Source organism: Hesperophylax consimilis, chromosome 4 (genome assembly GCF_061612785.1).
Source record: "Hesperophylax consimilis isolate HC1 chromosome 4, BYU_Hcon_1.0, whole genome shotgun sequence".
In the NCBI taxonomy this organism is placed as follows: domain Eukaryota; kingdom Metazoa; phylum Arthropoda; class Insecta; order Trichoptera; family Limnephilidae; genus Hesperophylax; species Hesperophylax consimilis.
The window spans coordinates 43,960,470-43,981,975 of NC_142839.1; the positions used below are offsets into that span (position 1 = coordinate 43,960,470).

Below are 21,506 nucleotides of genomic sequence, written 5' to 3' on the forward strand. Positions count from 1 at the left end.
TATTTTAGTGAAACGTCTCTGTACTCTCTCTAACAGATTTATATCCTTTGCGAAGTAAGGACTCCATATTTGGAAAGCATATTCCAGGGAATATATAGAGGTCGCACATATGTTTTATATATTTTTAACATCATGTCCGGTGTTAGGTCAAGGAAGGTTTTCCTGATTAGATATGTTAGTGAATTTGCTCTTTTCACAATAGGGAATTCTCGTGCATTTTGTAAATAATTTATTTCAATAAAGATAATTATTTTATTATGTGCCTCTTTTTTTTCTTTTTTTTTTAAATGCATTTTCAATTTTTTGTAGTTGTTTTAAAAATTGCGTGCTATTTCGGCTCTGAAAACGGTCATGCGCCATTTTGACCGCTACGTCACAAGTGCTACGTCACACCTTTGCCGCCGCCGACGCCATCGGTAGGCAGGATATACTCAGGCCGGTCAACAGTGACGTCATCGTTCGCCCTTGAACGCTTGATCAATCACCGGGCGTTTTTAGCTGCATTGAAATATTTCGTTCGCGCCTGTTTTTAAAGTCATTATAACTTTAATAAATGATTTTTGAAAATTATAAAAACTATGTATTCTTGTGTCTGAAGTGTTTCTACATGTGAATAATTAATAATAAGTGATTTTTTGGTGTGAAGAGAATTCCCTATTCCAGCGATGTGTGGTTACCATTTCAAGTCCTGTGATATGGTAACTCCTAAGTCTTGTTGTAATGTCACTGCTTTTAGAGGTGTTCCATTAAGTTTGTAGGCAAGTGTAGGGTTAGTTTATCCAACATGTAGGACAGTGCATTTTTCGACATTGAGTTTTAGAAGCCAATCATTTGTCCATTGATATATTTCGTTTAAATCGTTTTGCAGTTGGTTGTGATGAGTGTGTGGGTTGGCAAAGAATTTTGTATCATCTGCAAAGCAGCTGGAGTCTGTTTTTATTATAGTATGCAGGTCCGTGATGTACAAAATAAACAGAACTGGATCGAGAACTTATCCTTGAGGGACACCACTGGTCACATTTCGCTCAGATGACAGTTGGTTGCCAATTCGAACTTGTAATTTTCTCTCAGTGAGGAAGGATTTGATCCATTCGAGAAGTCGTCCTCTTATGCCTAGGAATTTAAGTTTAGCCAACAGTCTGCTGGTTGGAACAGTATCGAAGGCTTTCTCGAAGTCGAGATAAATTACGTCAGTGGGAATCCGTTTGTCCCACTCGTTTGTCCAGTAATCTATGTTAAGAATGAGATTGGTAATCGTGGATCTTTTTGGCACAAATCCATGTTGTTTGTTTGAGATTATGTCAAGTTTGATCCGGAATGAGCGTATCTTGTCCACTAATATTCTTTCCATGGTTTTGCAGATAATACTAGTCAAGCTTATAGGTCTGTAATTTGCTGGTTTGAGTTTATCACCTTTTTTGTAGATGGGTGTAATTATAGCTCTCTTCCAATCTTTAGGGAGTTTCCCATCTAAGAAGGATTGTTGCATAACCAGAGCTTTGGGATGACTGAGAGTTGCTGAACACTTTTTGAGAACAATAGCAGGAATATTATCAGGGCCAGTAGCGCTATCTTCTCGCAACCCCTTCAAAATATTCTCAACTGCTGATGGAGTGAATTCTATTTCGCATAGTGAACTATCTACATACACATCTTGACTAATAGTTGGTATACTGGTGTCTGGTTCATTGACATAGGTTTTTTCAAATTGTGTTGCAAGGATGTTCGCTATGTCTATCTCGCTGGTAACTATTTCGTTAGAGAAGTTATATAGTATGGTTGGTGTAGACACTTTCGAGGCAATCTGTTTCCTTATATAACTTTAAAATGGTTTCTGTCCGCTGTCAATCAATTTTTGCTCAAAGTTTTTCTGGTATTTCTTAGTTGCGACAAAAGGTAGTTATTTTTCAGTTTATATTCTCTGTAATACTCATTTTAAATCTCATTTACATTCCCCATGTGTTTTCTGGATAATCTATAACTATCCCAGGCTTTCTTTTTCTCTTTAATCAATGCTAGTATGTGTTTGTCGATCCAAGGTTTGTTTTTATTGTGGTTTTTATTGCCTTTGAATAGTGGTATTTTTGACACAATCTTCTCTTCAAACATGTTTGTAAAAAAGTTCCACTTTTCTTCAGTTGTAGTGGTTTCCACGAGAGTATGGGAAACGTCAGAAGGTATTATTAATATTATACGGTATTTGCTCCAACTAACCCCAATTAGGTACTCTTCTCACACCAATAAGCTCAAAACATAAGCGCCATCTGTCAGAGATAGAAACAGAATGCGATATTGTTGCGTGGCGGGTACAGATTGCCTAAGTAAGTTGATCATTCGGCCATGTGTGCTGTGTGCACCATTTAGTTGTTGTAAAAATATGCACTTGGACCATTGCCCTTTTCTAATCTTCATTTTCTTAAGAGCCACCTTGGTATTGCCATTTAAAATATTTTCCCGACCTGTATGTCCCCTTTTTTCCAATTTTATTTATTGTTTTATTGGCATATGGACCTTTGAGTAAGTACTACTACTTAAAACCCAAATGCTAATTTATTTAATGTTTGTATTATCTATGATTATTGATTTTTATCACCTCGGTAACCATCTTGTTTTATTGAAGATGGATTTCATTAGGTTGCACTCATTTTAAACTTTTATTTAATTTTATATAAATTACTGAACAACGGGATGAGTAAATTAGATGATGATGGGGATTTATATGTTGAAGAATTTTCTGACGAGGTTTTAGCTCAGGCTGTGCAAAATTTAACTGCTCAAAACAAAATGATTAGTCTTGAAAATGACATATTTGAACGATTCTTTATGAGACAAGACCCTTCGGTATTAGTGGCAGTTCAGCAAATATTGGAGTTTTCATCAATGCCCGCAGGGAATATGTCCATGTCGGCAGTTTCGGGAATAGCGGGAGGGCAGTCGGCTCGGTTTTTGGCCATGTCCAGCATGATGATGGGCAGCCCTTCTAAAGGGAGCTCTCAAGGCCGTTTCGGAGGAGTTGTTGGCACCAAAGTCACTATTGGCCAAAAGTCAGAAATGGTGAGAAAAGAGATGGAGCTTTTCAAAGATTCCTTAGAGTCTGTCAAAGAATATAACAATAAGCAACAGTTTTTACTGAAGGCCCATCTAGAGGAACTGAAGGACCGCAAGAAAGAGTTCACAGATTTCAAAGAAAGGTTTGACGAGCAGGTGGTCAATGCCGTGGATCCGGTGTCTAAGAGAATTCCCGCTGAGGCGTGGATCAAGTATATGAATGAATGGCTCAGTTTGACGGATGCCACCATTTCCAGAATTAGACTGCTTACTAGTACCTTAAAGCAGCGCTTTCACAAACTCAAATCTATTCTATTCATAAAGGAAGAGTTGGGTAAATCTCTGAGACCTATCGATTTTGAAAAGCTACATATTGAAAATCAAGGCTACTTAAGTTGTATTGAGAAGAAATCTTTGCAAATAATTGATGTAAAAAAAACTACTTCGGAAATTTACATGAAATTTAATGTGCAAAAGAATTTGTTATTTGAGAAATCTTCATATTCAAATATCTTGAAAAATTCTACAATTCAGAGAAAACTTCAAATAGTAGATGTAGAATTGGACGTCAAAAGAATGGAAGCTGCCCTAAAGAAATACACCAAAAAATATAAAGTTATTTCTAATTTAAGACAGACTCATAATATTCCACACATTGCCAGCTACATACAAACTAAAGCGGATTTTTATGATCTACAAAATAGTATCAAAAATTTACTTTTGAGAAAAAGTCCCGTTTAAATAAATAATACATATACACATATTTTATATGTATTTGAGTATGCTTTCTCCGATATGATTTTAAGTTCTTTTAAAAGCAAAATTAAATAGTTTTCACAATCCAAAGTTCTTTTTCATTAATTTTTTTAAAAGAAACTACAGGCAAGTCATTGAAAGAGCACACATTTGAATGTTTTTGTGCACGCCGATAGTTTAGAACACCCGCCTGCAGTCCCCTCTTACCCTGCTGTAATACTGCAAATTCACAAGCAAGAATCTCTTTAAAATTATTTTACTGTACATTCCAATAATATTACAACGTCATTCAAATACTTTCAGTTCATTTGTATTGCCGGTACAAATAAACTGATGGTAAGAGTGTGTGCTCAATTTGTGAATTCATACATTTCAAATTACACTATTGCTATAGAAACTTTGGAAAACCATTTTATTTGGGAACAGTTCTTTATACACGTCTGTTCAGCATAAAATATATAAATGATAAAAGAATAACATAATTATTGATAGTGAAATTAGGAGAAAAAACAACAAATTAAAAATACGTTGGTTTATATTTAAATAATGTAAAATTAAAGTATATAAAAATACTAGTGATGCAACAGAGCTCCGCTTCCGCTTCTGCAGAAGTTCCGCAAGTTTTTCACTTCCGTTTCTGGTTCCGCAAACTTTATAACAGAACTCTAAATGGAGAATACAGCGAGGAGCGCGGTGGCGGGGGGCGTGGGGATGACTGGACACAAACGTGTCGCAACGAGTTGGTTTGACCAGAATGAGAACTCTTCTACAAGTGACGATGGTGACATTTAGAGATACAGTCACATGTTCGTGAGCACAAGAAAGAGAAGAGACTACCTCTCAATGAGGATCCCCTTATGTGGTGGTAAGAGTAAATGCGCACAAATACTGTTGCCAATAGTTCGCCAATACTTATCAGCTCCCCCCAGCAGTGTAGCCAGTGAGCAATTATTTAGTGCAGCTGCTTTAATATATGAAGAACACCGAAACAGACTCAAAGGTGAAAAAGCAGCCAAATTACTCTTTATAAAATATAATTTACCACTATTTAATTTCGAGTACTAAAAGTACAAAATACAAATTTAATTAAACAAATCTTAAAAAATAAAATTGTATTTTTTCTTCATAGTATTAACACTTCCGCTTCCGCTAAGATTTACTTTTGACATCTGTTTCCGTTTCTGCTTCCGTTAAGACACTTCCGTTGCATCACTAAAAAATACATACATCATAAAACAATCATAAATCAGTCAATCTGTGAGAAATAGTTAGGATGCAGGTGAATTCCTTAAACAAAATGAATAAAGAAAACAATATAATGAAAATGAGAAAAATAACTCACTCTGTTTTGACCATGATTTTATTTTCGCTGACTATAATTTTGTAGACTTTTACGAATGGGATGTCATAAACAAATCTCACCTAAGATAAAATAGATAAATCAGTTTGAAATAGTGATGGGCATAAGCGGAATTAGCGTAGTGTTCTCAATTATTCACAATTCACTATGTGAGAGGCATAAATTTGTTGCTGGGGCTGGTGTAGTTTTATGTATAAAAAAATATAGAACAAAACAGTTAGACACAGGAGTGGTAGGGAGTTCATATAATATAATAATTATTATTATGTGCAAAAGGTGACTTTCACTTCTGCTTCCTATTTAGGTTAATATTAGTAGCATGTAGCATCCATTTGTGATTTCTTAAATTTAATTTCAGATGGTCGAGGTGGGAAGAGATTTTGAGTAAAAATCAGTTCCGGCGAGGATGGACAACGGTAGACGTTGAGGACTGTGCCAGAATAATAGTAAGTGAACTGATGACTAATTAAAGTATGAATTAAGTAATGCTCAATTGATGATCAACCATGCTAATACCGAGAGAATGTAGGTTCTCGCTGAGTTATAATTAATCTGAACGACCGCAAGCCCTGTTGCAATTATATTTACCCTTTTGAGTATTTATTGTAATACAAAGTGTTTGTTTCAGATACTCTTCTGTCTACGCCACTACAAGGGAGACGAGAAAATTAGAAACTTCATCTGGGACTTGATTCAGCCGATCGAGAATGGCCAAGTAAACATTTCTCACAACCACAGCGGGCTGCACAACCCCGTCCCAAGGGGCAGAAACGCTAAGAAGAAGCTCAAGGTCCTGAAGGACCCCAAGGAGGTGAAGGTCCTGAGTCCCCAGAAGTGGGAGGACCCCGCGCACTGGAGCTACGGGGACAAGTATGACTGCGAATCATACTTGGAGAGCAGCTATAAGAGGCACCTGTTCCGTCACGCCAACAAGTGAGTAATTGCACACAATAAGTCTCAACACAAAGAAGGTAAGCTGGAACTCTGAATGTAATATTGGATATGTTTGTGTTTGATTGCAGGGTCTTGTTGCGGGTGCGCCTCATGTACTACATAAAGCACGAAGTCATCGGGGACCTGGCACACCAAATAGCGGACGGTGTGAACGCCAGGTACTTATTCCCAAGTTTCCTTTTTCCATTTTCACCATATTGCTTCGCTTTTATAACCATTTTAATGACTTTTTGAGCTAGTTATTCATCTTAAACCATTCATTTTATTGGGTCATGCGTCATTTTGCATGATTTTTTAATCTAAATATTCATTGTAACGCTTTGGGTTTTTTGATTTCCTGCTTTCCTTGTTAATATGGATGAGTGAGTGGAGCGGAGCAGCTCTGTCTGTCTGTCTGTGTGTTTGGTGTGGTGTGTACGCCGTACGGCCCAATGTGGAGGAAGGAGGGAGGAGGAGAAGCGGGGAAGGGAAGGGAGAGGAAAAGAAAAGAAAGACGGGCGGCGCAGCGGAGTTACAGTTTGTGTTGTGTGTGGCAGTGCCCTGCCGATGCGCGTACCTGCGGCCGACAGCCCGGCGCCGCGTGCGTGGTGGGACGTGTCTTGCGACGTGTCTCTGCTCGTGGGAACCTACTTGCATGGCTACGAGAACTACCTCTCCATGCGCATCGATCCACAGCTTGTCTACATGCAGCGCCTGGGGCCCCCCGATGCCGCAGAGTGCATCACCATCAAGTGAGTACCGCCGGTGTGACGCTGAACAGGATACTGCGTCACACCACCCTTCTATCTGATGTTTGCTCACTTAACCTTACCTCTGTCATGTCCAAACACTGCTTGTTGAATAATACATTGTCATTTGATTATACTTACGCTTGCATTTTCGTTTTTAAATGTTACTCAGAATGGGCGTATTGTATTGCCATTTTCTTCTTTTTAGTATTTTCTTCAATCTTTACAGTCTGTTATGAGAATATCCATTTATCATTTGGGCTGTTTGCTATCTATGCCCGTTTCACATTTTGTCCCCACTTTTGTCATTGTTCCAAATCTGGTAAGTGCACAAATATACACTACATATACGGTTCCAAGATGAGTATGTCTATATATCCTGTATAAAGTATATTATTATAACTACATATAATATTAGCAGGTGGAAAGAGATAACAAAGGATGGGCTTACTTTAGTAACATTAGGTTGTCGGTGCTCGTCCATTCATAATACATACCCACTTAGTTCTTAAAAGTTGCTTCAAGCTTTTTGTTGTTTGAAATGGAAAAATTGTATTCATGTATTCAGAACTATACAATTATGATTTAAGTCAGTGTTTGAAAATATAATATGATATAATCACTCATTATTTTTTGTTGTAAATTTTATTTAAATTATGTTGGGTCGAAAAAACCATTATGATTTTGTAGTAGTGATCGTTATCATAGTTAGCCATAGCGCAAGGAGGGGGAGCACCAGACAGCCAAGTATAATGATCCCTTTGTTGTTTAGAAATGAGGACATGATGAAGAGCATCATGGAGCAGGGGGACGTGGAGGGTGAAGGCGAAGAGGGAGAGGGAGGGCAGGATACCCCACTGTCCTCCCCGCCTGGCTCTCCTGCCCCGCCCTCTATGGGGGGCGCAGTGGGGGGCCCCGCGGGCGAGGAGGTGGCAGGGGGTAGCGCCTCACAGTGGCCCTCCATGCAGGACCTGAACACGCGCCTGCGCAGGCTCATCACCTCCTACCAGAGAAACTACAAGAGGGAGGAGCTCAAGATGCAGCAACGTGCCAGGGTAATTATATGTATATATATACTTCAGAATGAGTCCAAAATACTATAAAAATATTGTGCTTTTTAATGGGTGGATTTGAAACAACCGTCTATTGATTGCTTTTTAAATGTTTACTTCCTATCCAAATGATGATATACCATGCTAATCCCGAGAGAATGTAGGTTCTCGTTGAGGTTAAATTAATCTGAACACATACAATTTACCCTATTGGTTATTTCAACTATGTACATACATAAGTTAAATTAAATATCAATTGCAGAAAATGGAGCGTCGCGAAAAGATGGAGCAAATAGTCCGTGAGAGAGAGCGTGAAGAACACCAGTGGAGATGGACTAAGGCAGAAGAAGAGGCGTTCTGCCGCACTGTGGGCTCGTACGGAGTGGAGTTTGACCCGGCCACCAAGAGCCTTCGTTGGGGAAGGTTCAGGGCTCTGGCCCGACTAGACAAGTCAGACGAGATCCTCACCGACTACCTGAAAGCCTTCATGGTGATGTGCAAGCATCAGTGCGGGCTGAACGTGAACCAGGAAGAGATGCCTATGAACGATATCACGGCCGAGCCCATCGGGGAGGACCGGGCCATCACCACTCTGGAAAGGTGACAAACCTTTGAAATAATAAATATAATAATATCCTCCTGTACATAGTAACTAATGAATAATATGCCCTTGTTTTAGAATTGACCTATTGAGGGTTCTCAGGGAAGAGATAGTGTGTCACCCGCTGTTAGATTCTCGGATGGTGCATTGTGAAAAGAACGAAGACACTCCCCCGTGGTGGGTTGCCGGCACATATGACAAGCTCTTGGTTATTGGAGTTTGCAAGTAAGAGGCTTCATTACACTCAATTTGTAAAATTACTATAAACAGTGGCTATAATGAAACAGCATTGTATCATTGTATCTTATCACTTTTCAGACATGGTCTAGGAGACTCCTATCATAAATTGTTCTGCGATCCAAAGTTACCGTATGCCGATAGTGCTCGCAAATGGGCAGAATCCAAACGAAGACGGGTTCACAGTCCCAAGCACGACTCGGGCGAATCCAGCCATGAGGATGAAGACGGTGACAAGCATTCCCAACACGAGGAGAGGCGGGAGGGTGATGATGATGACTGCAAAATGGAAAGTACCAGCGCTCTTTCGGAATTAGAAACATTGGCCAGGTCTGTGAGAGGAGAGCAGGAAGCCAAGAGCAATGACAACCGTCAGCAACCGTCTGTCCATTGGTTCAAGGACACGACTCTGGAAGCGAGATTGCACCACGTGGTGCATGCCGTGCAAAACAATGAGTGGCCCCTGCTGACGCGGCCCGCCTCCAGCGAGGGTGCGGACAAGGTGCGCGAGTCCCCGGGCCCGGTGCACTCCTCGCAGGCCTCGCAGCCCAAGCGCAGGAAGCTGCACATCGCCATCGATGTGGAGACGGAGCGGGCTAAACTGCATGCCCTGCTGTCCACCCCGCCGCCCCACACCACCCACCCCCAAAGTAAGTCTACTCTAGTCTAGTCTAGTTACATCTTACTACTGTATACATGAGTACACTTCATCTAATCTTAATAGAGGCTTTCATCTGGACATTATAGTTGCCCTGGCTTACAAGAAATCTTCACCACCAACAAACACCAAATATTATAAAACGGAATTATTACTCTAAACATATACAATCAAAATATTGAAGAAGTATAAGAAATTAAATACTTGGGAATGTATTCATACAAGTTTTTTCTTAAGTAGGATAAGGGGAAAATTAGACCCTAAAACAAGGAAATTGGTCTACAACACCACTGTAGTATCCCACCTGAACTACTGCTTCTTAAGGGGTTATATGTATACAGTCGGGAGGCCTAAAAAAGGGATTTTTCCTGATAAGACTTTTAAATTTATTAAAGTAAAAATTTGTACACATATTATGGTAAGTTTTAACAGTATTTTAAGAATTTTTATTTGTAAAAATAATAATTTTGAAAGCTGCTATAACTGATCTCCAGAAGTTCCTCTCAAAAGAGGCATCTTGCGGTGACCATCATATCTCTGGACAGATCATCTAAAATGAAAAAACCAAACGGATTTCGTTATAATAATAAATATTCCTCTAATTAATCGAAGGACAGAGCAAAATAATTTTTTTTGACAAAATGGCGATTCTCAAAAAAAAAAATCGACTTTTTACCAAAATTCATTATAAAAAAATATGTACTTATCGGTGAGACTGACAGTTCAAAACAAATGGATTATCAACATTGGCATCACAAGTAATGCAATTGGAATTTGACAATAGTTTAAAAAAAAAGAATGTAGGCGATGAAACAATTCTTGTCTCTCTGACCACTGGAGCGACCACGCGATATAAATAATTTTGCCGCGATTGCTCGAGATATCCAGACGATCATTTTTTTAATTTTTCGCCAACATTAAAAAAAACATAACTTAGAATTTTTACATGGAGTCATACAAACTTATTACGGTGCTATATAGCCAATGAGTTAACCTGTATTTTGTTGTTTGTTTCATTTTTGTAGGATTTATAGAAAAAATATAAAAAAATCGTTAAGTTTATAATCGCGTGAATCCTGCGTGTTTTTTACTTTGAAACTGCTGTGACAGCTACTTCTTCGAGTCAACATTAAATATTTTATATTTCTGTATGTTGTCTGTGGTTTACTTGATAATGAAAGATACATGTCTATGGAAAAAAGACTTGATTTTAATCGTAAACAGCATATCAGAATACGTAGGTGAAAAAAAAAAATTAAAGAATTTGATCACGGACTGTCCAAATGTAATGAACTAAATTACTATATTTAGTATATTTAACACACTGAAATTGTATTAAATTAGAAAGATAATTTCATTGTCTACAATTACCAATAACAATTTTTGCCCTTTTTAACTAATTGAATAGTATAATACAGACAGTCTATTTTAGTACAATGTCAAAATCGAAGCGCCGCTTTTTATATAATTGAGATCTAATACTGGATATTTATGACCATGTTTTCATATTGGATAGTAAAACAAGAAACTAGGTTTTTAATAAGATATATATCATAGCAATACATATTACTAATCATTCAGAAAATACTTTGTAAATTGCTTAAATTCCGTGTTATTTTGACATTTTTCCTCCAGAATACGTGATTTATTTATTTATTTGAGGAACATAAACAGTCTTTTAGTAATACAATATACATAAGAGGATAACAAAAAAACAGACAGTGTTTAAGCTCAGTACACACCGGGTGAATTAACCTAGTAAAGTTGATGATGATGGTTATGAAACCTTTCATGTCAAACTTGTAGGAGCTTCTTTATATTATTGTAGAAGCAATCACTTTGTCGTTTGACATATTTAATAAAATACTTTTATTTATTTTTCGTAATAACTTTATTGAGTAAAACCTCAAATTGTAATATTTAATAATAAATTGTAATATTCAATAATAAAATACTTTTAGTTTTAAAACCACAAGTAGTAATAATTTGTACCCTGAAGATGCTTGAGTAAAGCGAAACCGGTCGGTTCTAAAAATTATTAACAACTCGTGGTTTTAAAACAAAAAGTATTTTATTTTATTAAAATCTTTATGATTTTTATACCTAAAAGTTGGGTTTTGAAAAAAGACAGTTGGGAGGGAAATAAATTATAGAACAAACAATTTATTTATTTATTACTTGCAATAAAAACAATTAAATTTTTAATTGGTTTCATACATAGACATATGAATATTAGTAGACCTGCCCTAAGTAATTAAAAGCGTATTATTCCCCACTCCCCATGCCGGTTCCATTGGAGCTGGCTGGGCTCGCGTATGGCTTCCCGTGAATCTTGAGAATGTGACGTCATCATTCTTGTTCGAACTAGCGTCGAGTTATGGTCGAGGCATTTTACGAAATAACACGGCAAAATGGTGGCTTAGCTATGAAAACTTGTAAAAATAGATGTGAAAAAGAGAATAAACCCAATTGTCGTATTACATTCCATATGTAAGCATTATTTTAAGCGTAATTACATCGTATAATATGGATCAGTTTGTAGAAACATATACTATCACATCGAGATATATCTGTACGCATCGTTGGTTACTGGGAACTAAATTATGAACACTTATAAAAGTGTCTTAACTAAATACGTAAACAAAATATTTGACTCTGAAAATAGAAGAAATTTTTTTTTGCCAAATTTGGACTTCGCAAATTTGTTCATAATGTGGCGAGTAATTTGCGCTCCCATGTAAAAATGTCTATTCATTCAAAAGCAGATTTTACTTTTAAGAACTAAATGGTAATATTATAATGCGAGATGCCTATATACTGTCAGATTGATTTATTGACGAATCACAGTCAGCTTTACACCCGTTCTTCAACAGTTGATTTTTCCCCTCACCTTTAATTTCTAGTCTATATATTCATGTCTGTGGTTTCATATAATTTAAACAAATCAATATATAGTATCATTATGCCTCGTTCCAGAGTGATACTCTATCGCCCTGGTGACAGACCACCATTCAAAATTGAACATTGCTTGAAATGGTTTCATTATGTATAGTGACTAGATCTAAAATAGCCACTTTACTAGATATAGATAAATTGAAAAACATATATAAAAAGAAAAAAACAAAACAAGTAATGTGTACAATATACAGGGAAAAACGAGAATACCTATGCATTTTTCAATATGTATATTTCAATGATCAGAATTGAAATATACATATTAAACGTCCACCAAACCTTCCCCAAAAGGACCCCAAAATCGAACCTTTGGGGGCTTTGTCGTAACAACATTTTAATGAGATGTAAATACGCGGAAAGAACCTGGAAAGATCTTGTCACCAAACACAAGTGAATAGCCAAGTACTTCACCACCTTCCTCTTCCCATCTCCTTCCATAACTTCAGTCTCACAACATACCCCCAATTGGGGATGCTATCACACAATAAACCATCAGGCGGCAGAATCGATCGCATTGCCTACCTATCATCCTGGTCTTGTCTCCTAAGTTCTATGGCCAAAGCGGGGTGAAGTGCATTGCTAAAAATTTGAGATGGTTCTGGTAACATGCATAAAGTATCCTCGTTGCTCACTCCGTGGTCGACGTCGCTTGCTTCATCATCCACGTCGCTCGCTTCGTCGTCCACGTCGCTCGCGCGGCTATCCTCCATGTCCGTTTCTGAAACAACAGAAATCACAAATTAATTTAATGGGTCTGTATTTCAATTACGGACCGCCTCTGGTACGACGTTTAAAAAATCGAATCAAATACTTAAGGCGGGCAATGTCAAGGGTTAGAATAACATCAGTGTATGTATGAGACAATGTATGCATGTGAATAAAGCAAAGAGTATGTCTGCCAAGACGGAGTTGTTTAGCGATCCATAATTTCTGCCTACCCCTGCGGAGAAATGGTATGGTGGATTTGGTGGTTAGTTATTTAGTTTTTTAACTCACGGTTTCCAAGTGCCGACTTTTCTTGATAGCGAGCTGCTGCGTCCACGTCGCTCGCTTCGTCGTTGATCGGATCTTTCCGTTTTCTTTTCGTAATCTACGATATTTTGGTGGTTCACTTGAAACATTTCGTAAAATAAATTCTTTCTTTCTTTCGTAAGATGGAATGCCCCAGTATAGCTTGCATAACTCAAGACGCTCATTTTCCGAAAAGACATCAGTGCAGTGAAAGCGGCATTTTTTTGCACAATCGACTGGTTTTGGAAGCTTTGCTGGTTTTAAAATATTTTTCTTTCCTAAATATGGCAGGCAATCATTTCGTTTTTTCTTCTCGACATTTACTTTCCACATTTCTGGGTTTGATTTACGCCAACGTGAAAGAACTTTCGGACTATTTTCGATAGCATTTGTCGTAGTAGTAATAGGCAGTATGTCAAGTTGAGAGATGTCAACACGAGAATCGTCTTCCACTATTTCAGTTAATGATGTCGTCGAACCAGAAGGACTTGGAATGTAATCTTTATCAGCAACAATATCGTCGTCACTAAAATCGATGAAATATTCCATATTAGCAACAATCGCCATTTGATTTTCATCCAGCAAACTTTCGTCTTTTGGCAATTCTTCATATTCTGATAATCCTGCCGATGTACTGGGTTTAACTAGAATGAGAAATGAAATTGTTACTTTTTTTCATTTTTGTGCACGTGAAATTAATAATTTTGATTTCTCTAAAAATATATAAAACCCTCACTTCAAATTTTTAAATCCCTCTCGTCGCAAAATCAGTTTTAAATATAACTCATCGGGATTTCTAAGGCTAGCTTTACACTTGTAAGTTTTTTCGTAAGTAAGCGACTTCTGGCCAATGAGAACCTTTGATTTTCAAAATCCATTGAGCTAATTGGCTAGAAGTCGCTTACTTACGGAAAAACTTACATGTGTAAAGCTAGCCTAAGTACCAAGATACGAGTAAATACAAAAATTTCTATAAATAAATGAATCATTCAATTTTTGTGTTAAACTTTCAAAAGTTTGCTATATTTTAACGGCAGATTAACAGAATGTTTTCTGCCTACTGTTTTTTTTGTATTATCAAGATAAAAATACACACGGTGTAATATTTATATTTTTGAAACTCTCAATTCACGGTGGAATCCATTTTAATGATTTATTAAATCAATTTATTTCTTTTATCCACTGCGACACAGAATAATAATTATTGTTTTAATAAATAATAAAAAATAATTATTGTTTTTATTGTAGGTACTAAAACACGTGACATTTAGCAAAAACAGACAGTGTAATAAATTAATTTAGGTTATGTTTTCAAACAATCACAATACAATGATAAAATATAAGAGAAACTTACCGTCAACTGCCAAGAAATCATTTTCATTTTGTTTTCTAGCCATTTTTAATATTTTTGCCGCTCTTGACAACATTTTTGTCAATAAAAATTCAATTTAGTCAGCGAGAAACTTACTTCAAACACAACTGTCAGATTTTGAATACCACAGATAACCACAGATAAACCAAAAATCTTTCAACGAAATTGCATTAAGTCTAAGTCTGACTTAGTGCTGTTTCACACGGTACAATTTATCAAAGTAGCCAAGAAATATGCACTAAGTCCCTTAGTGCTCATTCGCTGAAAAGATTTGTGCATAACTGACTTAGTTCAGATATTATCTCATAAAGTATGATAGGTATAACATATAGCGTCTTCGTAAAGATTGACCACTGAATGATATAACTGCATCATTAAGTCAAATCAGCAAAATTTTGACTTAGTGCTTTTTCGCAGAATACCCACGATTTATTCTAACCTGGACTCAAACATTACAACTTTAACCATTTTTTTTAGATTTAAAGAAAGCCTTTGACACAGTCAACCATCGAACTCTCTTAATGAAAATATCCAACATTGGAATTAAACATAAATGTCTCATGCTGTTACAAATTTATATATTGAATCGCCAACAATGCACAAAAATTGGAACATATTTGAGCAATTTTGATTTAGTAAAACATGGTGTACCACAAGGAACTGTATTGGGGCCACTACTCTTTCTAATATATATAAATGACTTATATTAAAATACCTGGTAAAATTTTCTCATTTGCTGACGATACTGCAATAACAGTCAAAGGAAAATCATGGGAAGATACTACTAATAAAGCTAACAAATGTATTACTATTGTCAAAGAGTGGCTAGATAGAAACCTACTTACCCTAAATTATGATAAAACTATTTGTATTCCTTTCTATAACACACAGAAGTCGGCTCCTAAAACCAATCTTAATTTGAAGTTTCATAACGTAAATTGTAACCCAAACACATTCTGTAACTGTGAGGGGATAAAATCTGGAAAACTTATTAAGTATTTAGGTGTAACTATAGATTGTCAACTTAAATGGACCAGCCATATTGAAAAAAACTGTTAACAAATTGAGATACCTTAACTATATTTTTAAAAGAATGAGTAATGTCGTAAATATAAAAACCATGAAACTAGTTTATGACTCACTAGTTCATTCATCTCTTTCCTATGGAATAATTGGCTGGGGCGGAACTTTCAACAATCATGTAAAACCACTAGAAATTGCCCAAAAATCAATTATGAAGATAATGTACCAAAAAACTAAATCCTATCCCTCTAAACAATTGTTCCAAGAAACTGAAATTTTGGACCTTAAGCAGACCTATAGTGCTCAATGTCTTAAATTTATTTATACGCGACCAAACAACTTTATTAAAAATTCATATCGTGCCAGCCAACGACATGGCGCTTGTGAATATGCTGTTCCTCACTGCAAAACCAGGTTGGCCCAAAGGCATATTAGTTTTATTACTCCAAAAATGTATAATTCTTTATGTACAAACTTTAAAAGGGACACGTGTGTAAACCTTCAATCTTATAAAAAGTACATCAAATCTTGGCTAAAAAACACTGAACTAGATATTTTTTTCTTATAAGTTTTAGCAAAGCTATCTGTAACATTTATATCCATGTAGAGATTATTTTTTATTATTTCACATACATACAAAACAGCGGATATATTTTATTGTTTGTGATGCTTTGTCTGCTAATTCACTTTTTAAGATGTCTTTTTTAAAAACTAGTATTTACCTTATTTTTTGTGTTATTTTAAAACTTTAACATATTTCATGATTTAGTTTTTTGTATTGCATCTCTACAGTAACTCTTTTAAAATAACTTAAATTTATATCTGATATTGTATCTCCACTTAAACCATGGAAATAAGATAAAAATACTTATAATACCCACACTCAGGTTTCGCCTTCGTGGGATTTTTTTTTTAATTATGTACATTTATTTCAATATTTTTTATACATTTTTCAATATTTTATGTAACTATCCATGTATGTATAAAAAAAATTTCAATAATAAATAAAAAAATCTAGGACATGTCATCAACAATAAGCTAACGGATGATGAAGATATTGACAGGCAGAGGCGAGTATTGAGTATAAAATGTAACATGCTCAGTAGAAGATTTCGGCTCTGCAGACCACGAGTGAAAAGGACGCTCTTCATAGCCTTATGCACCACCCTGTACACATGCAAGCTCTGGGCAAACTTCAAAAAAAGAACAATGGAAAGGCTTCGGGTGCAATATAACAACGCTTACCGATTGATGTTCGGACTCCCCAGGCACTGCAGTGCCTCCTCTATGTTTACAGAAGGGCGAGTTCCAGGATTTACAGCTCTATTAAGAACCAGGATTGCAGGACTGAGGGGAAGGATAAACATTCCAGAAATATTTTTATCATAGAATCCCGTCTGACTTCAGGATCGAGCATTGAAGACCATTGGAGAAAGATACTTGCTCCCACAATCTTAGATCCGATGGATTCCCGTGCTTCTCTGCTTTAATCTCATTTTAAATTTTTATTTTTATTTTTAACCATTTTAATAATTTTCTTTATTTTCCTATTATGTAAATATTATCTGTTCTTATACCCTCTATGGAATGTGTGGGATAGCACTCACCTCCCCACATCCTGGAATAAAGAATTTATTATTATTACGTAGAGAGCCACAGAGTAAAGAACACTCCAATCACTGTCAGATGGCGATATACAATGTCAGGACAGTATAAAAGAGAGTGCGTGCTAAATGGACATTGGTTTCTGTTGTACATAGAATGCATTTCTAATGTTCTGCTTTATTATATGTAGATAGAGCCTATTCATATTACTTTTATTGAGTATGATTGTATTTATTTGTTTGTTTGCAGGCCTTGGAACAAATGTATCAAAGTCAAACACAGGGGGAGGGGGGTGGGAGCGCGAGGACTCGAGTGACTCTTCCCGCCGCTCCACACCCGCTCCCCCCTCCCTGCCTCCTCCTGCCGCCCCGGCCCCGCCCCCCGCGCATCAGCGTCCCCCGCCCCCCACCCCCTCGCAGTCCTCCTCGCACCCCGTGGACCTGTCGGCTCCGCTGGACCTCAGCGAGGTGCACGACTTCTCCATGACCAAGAAGATCTCACCCGTACCCACACTGCAGCCCCCCAAGAGGAAGCTGGACGACACCTTGAGCAAGCTCATGAAGAGGAATAATGTGGTGAGCCTGTTAATTCCAAACAGCCAAAATACAATGAAGCACTACGATGTTAATACTAATGAAGTACTATTTTAATGTTTTGCATTTGATACTTTCAGCCTGAACCCGAGCCGGTGGTAGGAAAAGAGAAGAAGCGCAGGAAATTAGATGAAATAGTATTAGGTCTGTCTGCGGCAAAGGGACAGACGGCCAGCTCCAGTAAGACTGCGGGAGGTGGCAGCATCTCGCTCTCTCTCATCCAAGGAGATTCCAGACAGCAGAGGTCTCCGCAGATGGAGGCCAAGTCCCCGCACCCGGAGCTGGGCAAGAAACCCCCGGTGCCGGCCAGCATCACCCTCACGCCCGCAGCCCCACCTTCCTCCTCCCCGGCACCCGCACAGTCTCAGAAGCCCTTCTCCATCACGGTTACCAGCGTTCCTTCCCCGCAATTACCTCCGAAGGATTTCTCGGCATTTTTATCACAATCACTAGAACAACAACAGAATCTGCTGATGAAACATCAGAAGGCGGCTGCTTCATCATCTGCCATGTCTCAAAAGAAATCCTATGAGGCCATGATAGCCGATATAAACAAAGTGGCCGATCTTTCAAACGCTAAAATCAACTTGTACTCCCACGAAGCTAAAGTTAATAAATGGCTGGCTGAACAAAATGCCGCTGTGGGAGCGAGTGATGCGCTCGCCGACTACATGGCCCAACGCAGGCGGCGCCGTCCCGAGCCTAGTTTAGACCTGAAACGGCTAACTGGAGAAGAACATGTCCCAGTTGTACATAGACTAACCGGAAAACGATTAAATGGTCCCAAAGCCCCGCAGTTGAAACACTTAACTCAATGGATCGCTGAAAATCCAATGTACGACATCGATCCAAAATGGACTGATAGTATTAAGGACTCTGTAAAACTTTCTCAAGACTCGAGACCACCTCGGTCAGCCTCTGTCGCCCCCAGTGCAAATCCTCCCGAAAGGAAGAAAGGCCGCCCTCCACTGATAGATTCGTCGAGCAATGTATCTACGACAATGGCTTCCAACATGGGATTCGGGGGTCTATCAGCCTCCAACCTAGCCGGGCTCAATTCTTCTCTCCTGTCTGGTCTGTCGGGTCTTAGTGGATTTGATCCCAAGGCCCTCGCAAGTACCTTATCTAATTTGGCTAACTTTGATCCTAAGAGTCTTGGCGGATTTGATCCTAAGCTATTGGCTAGTCTCGGTGGTTTTGATCCCAAAAATCCATTACTTATGCCTTTTGGGGGAATGCCCAATATGCTAGGAAATATGAGTACCAGTAACATGTTTGCAAATCTGGCCGGCCTAGGATTGCCTGGCTTTTCAGGCATGGATATGGCTAATCTAGGCATGACAGCTTCCGTCGCGGATGGTGGAACATCATCTTCTAATAATAAGTCAAAGTCACGTAAAAGTAACGAGACTCACACGTCTAGTGGAAAAAGTTCTGCAGGAAATGCAGCTTCCCAATATCCATTTTTGTTCCCGAATCCAGGTCTTTTATACCCGACCTTAGGACTAGGAGGAATGAATCCCTTCGGCAATCAGTCGGGGATGTCTTCTGCCTACGATGCCCTCACTCAGTGCGGCTTGATCAACGGCAGTCTGGGGGTCAGCTCCGCATCTTCAACATCACACAGCAACACGTCTCAAACCACTTCCAGGACTTCTGGGAAGGTGAGCACATCTCGAGGTCCTAGTGTCTCATCTTCCACCTATACCACATCTTCAAGCCGACATCAGCATCAGAAATCGGCTTTAGACAGACAAGCCCAACTGCAACATCTGCTGCTACCGCATGACACATACTTGCTGGAGTCATTGAGTAAGGGCTCGTCCTATGATGCCGTGTTGAAGGCTTCGGAGAAAGCGCGGCGAGATGCTGAAAAGAGAGATTCTACTGATTTAACAAAGGCGGAGAAGTCTAAATCGTCATCAGAGAGTATAAGATCTCGTCTACCCATGGAGTTTACGGCCGTGCAAGAGCAATTGCTGAAATCTGCCAAATGGGACAAAAAGGAAACTGATATTAGCAAAATACTATTCGAACAAATGGCATCCGGCGCTCTCAGTGCGAGCCTCGTCAGTCCGGGATCTTCCAGGAGAAAAGATGATTCTAGAGATTCTTTCGAAAAACTAAGCAAATCCTCGGCAGAATTCATGGCAAGAACTTTAGAAGATCAACAGGCATCTGCCATTGGCCTAACACAGCCCAGAGAACAAATGATGGAAGCGGAGAACCTAATAGTAGAAACCCACAAAGAGAATCCTGCCCGTGCGGAAGTAGTGGAGACTCCTCCGGCACGAGCCCCGTCCCCGCCCCCGCTCCTGCCGCCACCGCCTCCGTCACACTCACACGCCAATCCGAATGATAATATGGACCTGGAGGACCTCATAGCCCCCTCAACTATTCGCGCTGGCGGCATGGTGATGGAAGAGGAGAAGCAAGCTCAGGTACCGATGTCGCTGGTGATGACCCCCTCGGCGTCGGCGCTCCCGCCACCCCTGCCCGAGGTGAGAGAAGAGGAGAAGCTCAGCTCTCCCACGCATGAGACCAAGGAGAGAGAGGAGGAGGGCAAGGGCTCGGCGGCGGACGGGGAGGATGGGAGCTCTGAGCCCTCCTCGCAGGAGCACGGGGACAGCAAGAAGAACCCCAACAGAAAGCCACGCACGCGCAAGCAGCGGGACAGTGGCGAGACGGTGACGGAGCCGTCGGAGCGCAAGCGCGAGCTGCGGAGCTCGGCGGGGCGGCAGGCAGCGGCAGCAGCAGCACGCGCGGCGGCGGCCCTGCGGCAGGAGCAGCTACAGGCCCCGCCCTCCTGACCTCCGTCTTCACGTCGTCGCCACTGACGGGCGTAACTCCCTTGCGCTAACTATTGTATATGTAATGATTATTTGGACGGAATGAAGTTATTCCTACGTAAATAGACTGCAGCTAGTAGTGTATTTTTCCTACACTAATGTTGAAGTTTGTGTAATTAATTACTCTTAATAAGTGTACTTTAAGATATCTCATTGTATTCTTTATTTCTTTTATCATACTTTCTGTGATAGCGTCGAGTTTTTTTAAACTTTTATTTAGATGACTGCAGGGAACATTTAGTGTAAATTTTAATAATCTGTCAATGTGAACTGTGTAATGAAATCGTATTAATTATTATACATTTTTTTGCATCAATCGAAATGTATATTTATATTGTAAATTTTTTCCTCATAAGGGAAGCTATTCCCCTGAACATGATATTGTGTTTTGTAACATATTTATTTTTATTGCTTGTTTAGTCTTTTTTAAGGATCTGCATTTTTTTTATGTACTAGTTTATCCTAATAAATTACACATTGTTATGTGTCATAATTACGTTGTTTTATTATTATTAGTAACACACTTCCTTCTGAATAAATTCTATTGTGGACCGAATAACATATTGTTCTGAATCCATGTAATTTGTAACCTGTTTTCAGAAATTACACTTTTGTGTGTAAAAAAGTTAGGCCCAGTTGTTTCGCACAAATTCACGTGACACAGTGCCGTTTCAGTACTTTCCTATCAAACTGTAATAAGATCT

The 21,506-nt window shown here is 38.7% G+C and overlaps 2 protein-coding genes across 4 annotated transcripts in view; both read left to right on the plus strand.

The window, feature by feature from the left end:
- kis (chromodomain helicase DNA binding protein kismet) overlaps window positions 1–21,270 on the plus strand; it is a 62,452-nt gene extending 41,182 nt beyond the window's left edge. For 2 of the 3 annotated variants that reach the window (XM_089630994.1, XM_089630996.1), the window contains exons 8-17: window positions 5,523–5,610; window positions 5,793–6,097; window positions 6,187–6,276; window positions 6,655–6,849; window positions 7,619–7,901; window positions 8,161–8,498; window positions 8,578–8,724; window positions 8,818–9,386; window positions 17,610–17,935; window positions 18,034–21,270. In XM_089630994.1, coding sequence (XP_089487120.1) covers window positions 5,523–5,610; window positions 5,793–6,097; window positions 6,187–6,276; window positions 6,655–6,849; window positions 7,619–7,901; window positions 8,161–8,498; window positions 8,578–8,724; window positions 8,818–9,386; window positions 17,610–17,935; window positions 18,034–20,763 — 5,071 coding nt within the window. In that variant the 3' untranslated portion in view covers window positions 20,764–21,270. The remainder of the gene's footprint in view (window positions 1–5,522; window positions 5,611–5,792; window positions 6,098–6,186; window positions 6,277–6,654; window positions 6,850–7,618; window positions 7,902–8,160; window positions 8,499–8,577; window positions 8,725–8,817; window positions 9,387–17,609; window positions 17,936–18,033) is intronic. The other variant, XM_089630995.1, reaches the window with a different exon arrangement.
- Window positions 2,785–4,553, plus strand: LOC149424772 (cilia- and flagella-associated protein 263-like). Its single transcript, XM_089631014.1, has 2 exons — window positions 2,785–3,663; window positions 4,365–4,553. Exons 1-2 carry the CDS (start codon window positions 2,785–2,787, stop codon window positions 4,551–4,553), a joined length of 1,068 nt encoding a protein of 355 aa, XP_089487140.1.
- Window positions 21,271–21,506: the final 236 nt, after the last annotated feature.